Source organism: Anabrus simplex, chromosome 1 (genome assembly GCF_040414725.1).
Source record: "Anabrus simplex isolate iqAnaSimp1 chromosome 1, ASM4041472v1, whole genome shotgun sequence".
NCBI classification, from domain to species: Eukaryota; Metazoa; Arthropoda; class Insecta; order Orthoptera; family Tettigoniidae; genus Anabrus; species Anabrus simplex.
The window spans coordinates 1,574,390,809-1,574,403,400 of NC_090265.1; the positions used below are offsets into that span (position 1 = coordinate 1,574,390,809).

The following is a 12,592-nucleotide window of genomic DNA, read 5'->3' on the forward strand; positions in this document are numbered from 1 at the left end:
AATGTGTGAAAACGTTTTGTAGATGCGAATATCTGTGCCGGTTTCATTGCAGTCTGATGGCATTCCTAACCTCACTTTCAGTACTCCATCCTTTTCCCAAGGACGTTTGAACCACTATTACTATGCAACTGTGATTCCTTCCCAGAACCAATCTAGTCCTTCTCAGGTACTTACTACACTTGCTATTTCTCAATATTTTTCCAATTTACCTCACCCATTAACTGCTGTATTTAAGTGTGTAGCAAAGTTCACCGCTAATTTAGTTGATGAGATCATTTCTTTTCTACGATCTTTGGTTGAATTTAAAGATCAGGCAATTGTATACTCTTTTTAAGTAGTGGCAATTTCTTCCAGTTCTTATATCCACATGTATCTGGAGCTCTTTCTGAGCACATCATTAAAGCCATTTCTGCAAGATGGACAGTGGATCAGTTTCATGCACATGTAGTTGAGTTCTTTATTCCTTCCTGTGCAATGTCTTCCTTGGTGCAAAATATTATTTCCAAGTGCAGCATTTGAATGAAACCTTGTCTGAATACATTCAGGACATTAAGTTCAATGCTAGGATTTTTATGCTCAACTATTCTGAGTCTCAAATGGTTGCCAGCATTGTTGAGGGTCTTGCACCTAATTATTGGTCGTATCTTGCTCTTTCACCGCGACCAGCTACTTTCGCTCAATTGGAAGCTGTCACTGTTTCTGCCAAAGGCATTAGGTATGCCGACCAGCTACACGTTGCGTTAGCTCCTCCTCCTATGAGCATGTCTTCTCAGGTCACTTGTACCACTTCTTCTCCTGCTTCCAAGCCACATAATTCTCGTGCCTGTTTTAGTTGTGGCTCCACTGATCATTTCCAGCAGAATTGTCCTAAGAGTGAGCCCATAGGCAATTCAAAACCTGACATGGGTGGACCCACCCAAAATTTCCAGAGGAGTTGTCCTAAGATTGAGCCCTTAGGCAATTCAAAACCTTATGTGGGTAGAGTCTCTTCCACCAATAATTCTTGTCGATACTGTGGGTCGAATAGACATTTTTCTAGACAGTGTCCTCGCAATTCTTCTGGGTCCAGGTGTCCTGGTAATGGTAATTCTAGATGACTAACCGCCAATTCTTGTGCCAAACCTCAAAGTGTAGCTTCATGTTTCGTCTGTTATCACTGTAGGTTAGATGATGATTTACATAATTCAGTGGTTGATGACAGATCTCAATCTGAACCTAGTGTCAATTTTCTGCAATCTTGTGGTATTTCCGCTGTCCCTCCTTGTAAGTTACCTTAAATATGTTTAGAAGTGAACAATGAACCTGCCTGTGCGTTAGTAGATTCTGAAAGTAACATCACTTTGATGAGTGAAAGCTGGTATAATTCCATGAAAACTGTTTGCAAGTTCCCTTCTTTAAAACCTATATCTTTAACCTGCCATATGGCTAACTCTAATTCCTTGAATGTGATTGGACGTTTGGACGTCAAAATAAGAATCCGTAATTTCACGTGGAAAATGCCCGTGCTAGTGGTGAAAGATTTATCTTGTCCTTTCATTTTGGGTGCAAATTTTATTGCTAAAACTGGTATGATATTGGACCTTCAGTACAATGAGTTCTAGTTTAAATTTTCCGTTAGGATCTTTACATTGTGTAATCGTTCCCCTATTCTTCCTTGTCATGTCATTGCTGTCTCTGAGGACACGGGTGAACCCAAAGCATTTGACTTTGATCATTGGCCTGATGATCAGGCCAACCAACTTAAGCATCTGTGTGATCAATTTCCTGATGTATTCTCAGATAAGTTAGGTGTAACCAATGACTTGGAATACAAAATTGAAGTCACTGACAATATACCTGTTCGTTCTCCTCTGTATCGGTTGTCGCCTCCCAAGATGAAAGCCCTTAAGGCTATTATCGATCAAATGCTTGTTTATGGTGTAATACGTCCCTCTAAATTTGCCTATTCTTCTCCCATATTTCTTGTCCCTAAACCACAGGGTGGCTTCAGGCCTGTCATCGATTATTGAATGTTAAATAAGAGAGTTGTACTTCAATCTGTTCCTCTTCCTGACTTACACTCTTGTTTCTCTTGGTTTGCTAATGCGAAAATTTTTACCACTTTTGATTTGAATCAAGCATATTATCAGATACCTCTTGCTGAAGAATCCAAGCACCTCACTGCTTTTGCTACTGATTGGAACCTCTATGTATTTGAGCGTGTCCCATTCGCCCTCTCCACGGGCACTGCGGTCATTACTCGGCTGCTAGATAATGTTTTGTCACACATTAAATTCAAATTTGTATATAATTATTTGGACATTTTAGTTATTTTCAGTGAAACCTTTAAAGAGCACCTGTTCATCTCAGTGAAGTCCTTGAAAGACTCCATTAAACAGGGCTAACCCTTAAGGCTAGCATGGTTACTTTCACACAGCCCCAGATATCCTTCATAGAGCATATTGTGTCTGAGAAAGGTGTCTATTTACCAATCTTGTACCGCAGCAATTCAAAATTTTCCCCACTCCTAAAGATGTCAAGCCTGTAGCTAGGTTTGTTGGTATGGTCAATTTCTTCCGTAAATTCGTCCCCAATTTTGCTGAAAGAGCAGCCCCATTAGACGCCTTGAGGAGAAAAGATGCTAAATTTGAGTGGGGTGATGCACAACTTGAAGCTTTCTATGACCTGAAATCTGCCTTGTGTAACGCTCCAGATTTTTCTAAACATTTCATTCTCCAAACTGATGCTTCATCTACTGGTATATGTGGTGTTCTCCTTTAGGAATTTGAAGAGGGACAACATTCAATTTCTTATGCTTCCCATAGTCACAATCCTGCTGAACGTAACTATCGATCTATGAATTAGAAGCTTTAGCTGTTGTTTTCTCTCTAGAAAGATTTAGAATGTACCTTGAACATGTCCCTTTTGATATTGAAACAGATAATTAGGCACTGAGTTGGGTACTGGCCAAACCAAGAAGGACCGGTCATCTTGCGTGTTGGGCAGTACGCATCTCAGCTTTTCAATTAGAAGCTCGTCACATTCGTGGCACCGAAAACGTTGTTGCTGATATTCTTGGTAGGATTTTCTACCCTGGGAGTCCTGACTCTCAATCAGAACCTGCAGATCCCTCTCTTGAAGAAGTTTCAGTCTTTCTTAATGTAGTTTTCACTAATTCCCCTTTCCTTTTCAAAGATATTGCTAAACATCAAGAAGAGGATGCTCAATTAAAGGCTAGTATTGAGAGGATTAAGTCTGATGAACATGTCAAACCTTATGTCCTTAAGAATGGTGTTCTGTGTTGTCCTGCTCGTGGTTGCAGAGACCCCAAAATTGTTGTTTATTTGGTTCCTGCTCTTTTTAAATATTTCCATGAGTCCCCTATTGGTGGACATCTCAGTGTGTTCAAAACTAGGGAGAAAATCTGTAAACATTTCATTTGGAAATCCATGGATGGTGAAATTCGTACTTTTGTTAAAAAACTTGTAATACTAGTAAACCTGCTCTTAATACTTGCCTAGGTCTGTTGTCACCTGAGCAAGCTTCTCACCCCATGAAGAGATTATTCATCGATTACATCGGTCCTCTTCCGTGATCATGGACCGGCCACCGTTTCATACTTGTGTTTGTTGATGTGTTCTCGCGTTTTACATGGCTGTTCCCAACTCGTATGGCTAATGCTATTACTACTATTTCTTGCTTGAAACAGATCTGTGCTTCATTTGGACCCTGTCAATTTTTGGTGAGTGACAACGCCAGAGCTTTTACCTCTGTACAATTCTGCAATTTCTGTTTTGATTTGTCAATTTCTCATGTAACTACTACTCCCTATTACCCAAGGCCTAATTATGCTGAGAGTCAATCAAAATCTTAGATCTGTTCTTATTGCCTACCATTCTGCTGACCACTCTAAGTGGGATTCATCACTTAATTGGTTAGCATTTGCTTTCAACACTGCCTTTAGTCATAAGCAAACTCCTGCTTCATTGATGCTAGCGTTCACCCTCAATTCTCCACTCTCTAATCTGTGGTCCATTAACAAACTTCTACCTGATGTAGATGATGTAGAATTTTTCAGTATTTTGCAGGGTGTCTGACAGAGCTGCATATTTTCACCTATTCTATATAACATCTATGCTGAATATGTGATGAAGAAAGCCCTCGATGACTGGACTGGAGGCATATCACTTGGTGGACGAAAAATCAGTAACCTGCACTTTGCTGATGACACCACTCTCCTTGCCAGCAGTGAAGATGAACTTGCAGATTTACTAGCGAGGGTAAAAGATACAAGTTTAGAATATGGGCTAGAGATCAACCTGAGCAAGTCCAAACTAATGATAATTGACAGAGCGGCACAGATCCAGCTGACAGGTCGATTAAGAGAACTGGAAATGGTAAATGACTATATATACCTTGGGTCGATCATCTGTGATACTGGAAGTTCTGACAAAGAGATTAGGAGACGTATCACCTTAGGGCGTGCTGCCATGAGCAAACTCACAAAAATATGGCAGAGCACAGCAATTAGAAACAGTAAAAAGATTAGACTAGTTGATTCTCTTGTGTTCTCTGTCTTCCTTTATGGTTCCGAGACCTGGACCCTCAAGCAAGAGATAAGTACCGTATCGACGCCTTTCAGATGTGGTGTTGGAGAAGGATGGTCCGTGTACCTTCGACGGAAAGAAGAACTAATGCATCTATTATTCAAGAACTGAATATCTCCAAACTTCTCTCCTCTCACGTCATAAAGAGAAGAATCGTCCAATTCTTCGGACATATTGTAAGACGTGATAGTGAAAATCTGGAGAAATGTATCATGGAAGGCAAAGTTTTCGGCAGAAGACCACGAGGAAGGACATCAAGTAGGTGGATTGATCAAGTTCTGCGTACCACCGGTCTGACTCTTCAGCAGGCTTTAAGAGAAGCTTAACATCGTCAAAGTTGGCGCCGCTTAATCCAAAATATTGTGTGAAGTCAAATGGGGTCATGACGCTCAGCAATGAGTTACACGACTTATGATGACCTGATGTCGCAAGTCCAGAAACGATCAGTGCTGCTTGGCACCGTGCTCGTAAAAAAGTGTATTATTCTAAAGTTCAACGTAACTATAATCATGGGCAAAGACTGCATAATCTGCCTGTGGGTGACCAGGTTTATGTAAAGACTTATACTATGAGCAGTGCTGCGGACCATGTCATGGTAAGTTGGGCCCCAAATTTTGAGGTCCTTACACAATTCTGAAATTTCTAACCCCTGTGTCGTTATTAGTCGGTGATCCTGAGAAGAAGAGGATCAGTCGGGTCCATTTGTCTCAAGTTAAGATCCCCTAGTTATGAGATGATACTTTAGAAACCATTTAGTTACCTTAAGGAAACTTAGTTATAAGCAAATTTTAGGGTAAGAATCTGGCCGGATAGATTGGCAATTTTATAGGTTAATTAGGAATTGTTTCAGTTGTAATAAGGATGGTCGTTTGAGACCATGTTACGTATAACTTAGTATAATAGTTTTTAGGTAAGGTTAAGCTCTTCATTCATTTTCATAACTAGACATCCCTTGTAAAATTTTCTGGCATTAAGGTAAACTCCAGTAAACTTCCCTTATTTTCTTTGGTTCCTTATATTTGGTAAATGATTAAACATGCTTGCCCTGGGGGGGGGGGGGGGGGTTGGAGTTCCCAAAGTTATTTGGTGTGAGGTTATCCTCCTCGCACAGAATTTTGACAGTTTCTCTTATTTAGTGATAAGTTTGGCAGAAAACAGAAAACCCACCATTCAGGCTATGTTTCTTTAAAGACTCTTCTGGATAGCCGAGCTATGGCTTTTCCTCTATAACTTCCTTTTCCGCTGCGGATTGATCTCTGTTCCAGTGATCACAATAACCTGGTCCATCCAGTGAACCTACCTGCCTGTTGGAAGGGGCACTGTGAATTCCTGACCAGTTTGCATCCGGCCTGGGAGTGCATATACCCAAAGTTCCTGGTGGTGACAGTTACTCAGTACTGCGCTAAGCTTTACTACTTGTTCACTGTGAGTTCACTACTTGAGTGAACTAAATGAAGCTTCGTTGGAGACCATGGTGGGACTGAAAAGCAATACCGTGTTGGCAGGCGGCCGATGTCAGCAACCCTATGGACAGCAATACCTGTGGTCGAGCTTAGGCAATTCTGCTTCAAAAAAATATTGCTGGTGAGAATCGCATCAAGATGTGGGTGATGATATGTGTTGGAATCAGCGTGTTTTGAAAATTTCGGACCTCCAGTTAAAACCTCGATCTAATTTAACTTGTTTTTTATTTAATAATTGAGCAGAGCTTGAGATTAGGAGGTGGAGGATGTCGCTGGTGGTGAGAAGTTCATAACGTGGATGTGATGCTAAATTTTGTAAAATCGAAATTGCAAAAACTAAGACATTTTCGAAGAAGTCAGTGAAATATTAGTTTTTTTGTGAGTTTATGTAAAAAAAATTGTCAAAACAACATTGCAAGAACTAAGACATTTTCGAAGAAGTCATTGAAACTTCTTTTCTTTCTGAATTTATGTAAAAATATTGAGATTTTCAGGACTCATTAGAAAGACATTTAATTGTATTTGTTTAATTGTTATGATTGCATTTTGGTATTGGAGATCTCCTGTAGTTGTGCATGTTGTAACTTGCAATCTGTTAAACAACCTTTTGTATCGCCCTGTATTTGCCACGTGCAGGCTTCGATAATGAAATCGCTGCGTTTTGCAATCGAAACCTCTAGAATTTGTGGCCCATATAAGGTAATTTGTTTTAATTGGTCGGAATAATGACCTTCTTCATTGGCGAAAATTTTGGGTCGTATCGTAGTAAGCTTCCTTGCTTGGCTGTTTGTGTGTTTCTCAATTTCCAGCCTTTGGCTCCTCGGTAGGAGCAGGGCTCTTATCCATGTCTTTGGTTTTCGTACGTCCTCACGGTCGGACACACTTCGAGTGTGGTCCCGTCAGCGGCTCCAGTCACCTCAGGGTAAGCATGTTTCCTTTTCTTGAATTTTAAATTAATATGTAAATTTATTTGCTTCGGAGTTTACTGTAGACCCTGGTTTTCACCGTTTTGTTTTGTAATGCCATAGCTCATCAGCTAGGCATATCCTTTTCCTTTGGAGGCAATTCCCTTTTATTAACCTTATTAATTGTGTAATGTACAATTTAATTTTCCACCCATGGTTGCCTCCCATAGTCCTGCGTCAATTTAGCGTAACCCGCTTGGAGCTATGCGTCTCTTGCTGATGTGTATTAGGAGGACAGCAACTCTAAAGGCCTCTGCATTAAATTTTAAATTCCTTTGTAAATTTTCCTTGTAAATTATATGTAATAATCTGTTAATCTCCTATTTTCCTTGTGAAACTGTTGTTATTGATTTTATATTCCCTGTCAAATTTTCCCTGTAAAATTCTAATTGCAGAAGTTGTTCTTATTTTCTTAATGTAATCTTAATATTTTATGGTTTGTCACTGGACACCTTCTTGTGGATCAGACTTGTAATATACAATTTTGATTTTCTGAAGGACCATAGATAGGAACCTTGTGATTCGTTTCCCCTTTGTTTTTCTTTATTGATCATGTTAATTTATTTTTAAATTTCTGTTCTCCAGCTGTCTTAACATTTCTTTATTTGTTAGTAAATGCAGACTGACGGGTAACTGCTCACACGTCTTTTTCCCTACAATGTCACGTAAGATCACCTCCTCTTAGGGATCCCAGTCTGCTTCCCACATCCTTTCTCTAGTCGTCATGTTGGTAATCCTGCTTATCTTTGCTACTAGGCATGTGTATATTTTTGAAACTTGCGATGTTGTTATTAATGTCTTATCGGTTGACATATGTCCCTTCAGGTTTGTTACTTTATTACTTTATTACTTTGATTTATATGTGCTTTAAATTAATGTGACCAGCTCCAAGGGGGGTATTACAATAATTAAATAGGAATGTAAAACTTACATTTCTTATTTTTATAGTATTGAAAGGTTGAACCATCATATCTTCTTTCAACTGAATGTCGTATATTGTCGGCATGTAAAAGATCTCTGGTGACACATTTGATGTTTACCCGACAAAATTCATTAAATCTCAGCCATAGACACCCAAGAGAGTTTCAGTTTACTCGGTCTAGTAGGCCTAGAGTAAAATGGATCGTCGAAATTGAGGAGCAGACAGCCAGGTGGCGTCAAATTGAAATGTCTGCACACGGTAGCTGAGGCCATACGATTGTTATTATTATTACCCACCAAATCCCTCCTGACGTAGAGATTGTGCCTTATTTGTGTTTATCTTCATCTAAGGATACATCATGTTTTCAGTATTTGACATATGTTCTGCTGTGCCAATATAGTGGTGAAGTTAACACATTTTATAGTTGAGTGTAAGGCTCCTTTTCACCTTTTGTGTTTGTCCTGTGTTCCTAGCCTTTTCCTCTATTCATCTTTCTTTTTCCTTTTTTCTGACTTTATCCTTCCCACATCAAAATTGAAGATCTGTCCAAATGGTCCCTCAGTGAATGTTGAAACCTACCGTCCTGATGAAATGAGCAGAATTCAGCTTGTTGGAGGATGAGAAGAAATGTACGTAACAGAACTGAGCTTGATGAGTAGAGAGCATATCTATGTGTCATAGTCCTTTTGTATTTCGTGTTTGTCTTCAACTACTCTTTCTGTTTGCTCCCTCTTCTTACACTGACCTGTCTTTATTTTTATCTTGTTATGTGTTCCTATTCATATTGCTTTCTATACATGACTTGATTCATCAATTGTTTATTCCTCTCAATTATTTAATGTAGACATTGGAAATGTAGATGTATATTAGTGGTGAATGATTGTTGAAAATAGCAAGTAATGTACAAAATAATGGACAAAAATCCACTCTTTTTCATTTTTGTACAAAAACCTGCATATCTTTTTCTAATTTGAAAACCTTCTTGCAGAACATCTTAAACTGAAGTTTATTCAGAATAAGATTGACTTCTTTTTTTTTTTTTCTGTAATAATTAAAAGTGTGATAGAAACCTTTACCTTTAAGCCTCTTCAATTGTAAAATCGTGAGATGTTTTTTAATATTTGCAATCAGTGAAATTAATTTATGGTTTCCTTCTGGGCACTTTTTATTTTATTTTATATAAAAGCCAAAGGCAGTCTTCTACACAAGTGGAGTTACGTACTTCCTCTAGTGCGCTATCACTGCATTGTCCTACAAAGAAGGGTTGCAATGGTGTCTCAATGGCGCACTAGCTGCCAGCATCTTGGAAAAGTGTGACAGTCCAACTGATGAGCCCAGTGCCACAATGGGGTAAAACACTGATAATTTCTTTAATGAAAAGGCCTAAAGAGCTTGAATATTTGTGTATGGTTTACCAGTATTATTGATATCAGAACTTTATGCTTTGAGGGTAATTTAGTGTCCATTTTAACATGTTTACTAACTAGAAAGCATAGGTTATTAAGGTATTTAGCAAGGTATTACTAAAAACTTATATTGCTACATATTGCTCTCATTTTAGAAAGGAAAATATTTCATAAACTTTATAAGTCCACACACTTAAGACATTAATATGAAACATTTTCAAAACTAAGGGAGAAATGTAGAATTGAATATAAAGTATGCTATTCTGAGTATATGTCTGAGTGGGAATGCAATCTTTATTCCAATCCTCAACTCTTGACCAATGTATTTTTCCCGAAAAATAGAAATGTAGATTTGTTATTCCACTGTTTCAGAATTGATATAAAACAGACATGAAACAATACAGGCCTGTCACAGTATGTCTCAAATACCTAAACTGTTTGAAGATATAATAACTGATAAAAAACACATCTTTTCAAACACAAATCATGATAGAAGACCAACATGGATTTATTTCTGGATGCTCAACCTGTACTAATCTCGTGCTATATTATCAATTTGTTGCTGATGCTGTTGAAAATCATGGGTGGGTTGACTGCCTAAATACAGACTTTTTTCAAAGCCTTTGATAGTTGACCGTAGCCTTTTACTAAAGAAACTTTCTGCATACGGTATTCATGAACCTCTTCTATCATGGTTTCGATCCTATCTCCAAGATCATACATTTAGAGTTAAGATACACAATCACCTTTCTAGCCCTTATAATGCCACTAGTGGTGTCCCACAAGGTGCTCGCCTTGCTCCATTCTTTTTTTTGCTATATATTAATGATGTTAAGGAGGTTTCTGCAAATTCTAAATTCCTGCTGTTTGCAGATGATGCAAAATTCTTTATAAGAATCGATTTACGTAGTGATTGCCTTAGATTACAAAGAGACTTAAATCAACTTGAAGTTTATTGTTCAGGTAAGATAATCTGATCTTCTACAAAGAAATGTAATATTTCCTTCAATTATAGATAAAATTCCAAAATTCCTGTGAGTACTGTGGAACAAATAAATGACATTATTCACAAATACCCTGAACATCAGTGATCACATTGAACAGATATGTGAAAAATCCTTGCAAAGACTTGGTTGCACAATAAGGTATTCTAGAGGGTTTTCCAATTTGCTCTTTCTTAAACACCTATATGTAATATTGGTACGTCCATTATTAGAATATTGCACTCAGATATAGAATCGTCACCATACTGTTTCCATATCTAGGATAGAGTCTGTCCAACATAAATTTTTACGTATTTATTCTTACAGAATTGGTATCCCATACGACTGCATAGAATATAAAAAATTGGAAAACTATCTGGAATTACAGTCTCTTCAGGGAAGACGTGAGAACTTCGACAATAGTTTCATTTAAATTAGTCTCATATAAATTGTTCTGAATTATTGGAAATGTGAACATTTATGTTCCTCCTAAGTATATGAGATTAAATCAGTCTTTTGTAACAAACTGGCACTGAACAAAATATGCTTTCCATAGACCATTGCAAAGAATGATGAGAAATGTGAATAAGTTGGATATTGATATATTTGACTGTTTACACTCTCACGTTATGAAAATGGCTAGAAAATTAAATGTACTAACATCATAATCATTAGATAACCTATCCTGTTTGTCCTATAGTACTGTATAATGAGATAATTTGATATTTACATTACTAGCTTCTCCTTTATATGCCTTATGTTAAAAAATTGTTAGGTACATATTATGTAATATGGTTTTATGCCGTCAATAAATATTATTATTATTATTATTATTATTATTATTATTATTATTATTATTATTATTATTACTATTATTATTACTAGCCTGCCTGGTGGCCATGATCGTTAATGCATTGAAGTCTAAACTGTCTGACACCGTGGTTAGCCAGAGGTGGTGGTATGCAATTTGTAATAACTAGATTGCATGTCAAAAGCCTGGATCAAATTCCAAACCTCTCCAAAGTGCTCACATGGAGTGAGGGCATATGACGCTTTTGAATGCAATTTTCATCTCCATAAGACCTATCAGTGTCGGTGCAATGTAAAACCACTAGCAAAAAAAAATTTTTTAAAAATTGAATGTAATTCGTCCATCGGATGGGGACGTTAGGCATTGAGCAGACCCCTTGGTGCTATTCAACAGGAGTAGGCTATGCGCTGGCACCGGGTTTCATCCTCTGTCTTCTTACTATCATATATCACGTCATTCATTTCAACTCATGAACTCCTCTGGTGAGGTTAACGTCAGGAAGGGCATCCGGTCATAAAAACCCGCCACAACAGATTCATCTCGCCTTACACCCGACCCCGTAGAGAAATGGGGCAAGGGTTGGACAAACAAACTATCATTATCATCATTATTATTATTATTATTATTATTATTATTATTATTATTATTATTATTATTATTATTATTATTATTATTATTATAGTGCTCTCCCGTGAACCATTTGGTTATCATAGCATCATAAGTTAATTCATTTTAATTCTGTTTTGTGATGTTGCTGCTTTTGTGCAGGTATTATCTGCTGCTCAGGCAGGATTTTCTGCTGATGGAATTGAGTTAAATCCATGGCTGGTGGGTTATTCCAGGCTGCAAGCTTACCGCCTTGGACTAAGGTCTAAGGCAAACTTTTACCGACAAGATCTTTGGAAAACAAACCTTGCACCTTATCATAATGTTGTCATCTTTGGCGTGCAAGAGATGGTTAGTATTTATTTAGAGAAAAGAAGATCAAAATCTTGTATGATTGAAGCATTCTTATATGCATGTTAGTATATACTGTGGATGCAGGTGCAGTTTTATGTGACCAGTGAGAGAATTTACCATGTATGCTTAAACACTTGATTTAGGCATAGTGAGTGTTTAAATTTTGTGATTGTTCACAGCCACTACTTACCACTGTTTCTACTTCCATATTTTTATAATTACTTACAAGCTTCTTTGTTTGTATAATATTTATTTTCTTCTTAAGATGCCTGAACTGGAGGAAAAATTGATCCAGGAACTGAGAGAAGATACGTGCGTTATTGCCTGTCGATTCCCTTTCCCCTCAAGGACGCCAGACTCTGTTCTTGGATCTGGGATAGATACTGTGTGGAAGTATAATTGGAAGCCTAGTTGATAGTCTTCATATGTCAGGTAAGAGACAGTAATTTTTGATGCTTGGTGATTGACCCAGCCACAGATGTTCAAAACATTTATA

The 12,592-nt window shown here is 37.7% G+C and overlaps 1 protein-coding gene and 1 long non-coding RNA gene across 2 annotated transcripts in view; one reads left to right on the top strand and one right to left on the bottom strand.

The window, feature by feature from the left end:
* LOC136858542 (ATP synthase subunit C lysine N-methyltransferase) overlaps window positions 1-12,592 on the top strand; it is a 96,760-nt gene that overhangs the window by 55,283 nt on the left and 28,885 nt on the right. Inside the window, exons 3-4 of the mRNA XM_067138157.2 lie at window positions 11,905-12,093; window positions 12,362-12,528. Coding sequence (XP_066994258.1) covers window positions 11,905-12,093; window positions 12,362-12,511 — 339 coding nt within the window. The 3' untranslated portion in view covers window positions 12,512-12,528. The remainder of the gene's footprint in view (window positions 1-11,904; window positions 12,094-12,361; window positions 12,529-12,592) is intronic.
* The window catches only part of LOC136858545 (uncharacterized), a 32,337-nt gene that overhangs the window by 10,266 nt on the left and 9,479 nt on the right, over window positions 1-12,592 (bottom strand). The gene's annotated exons all lie outside the window — the stretch shown is intronic.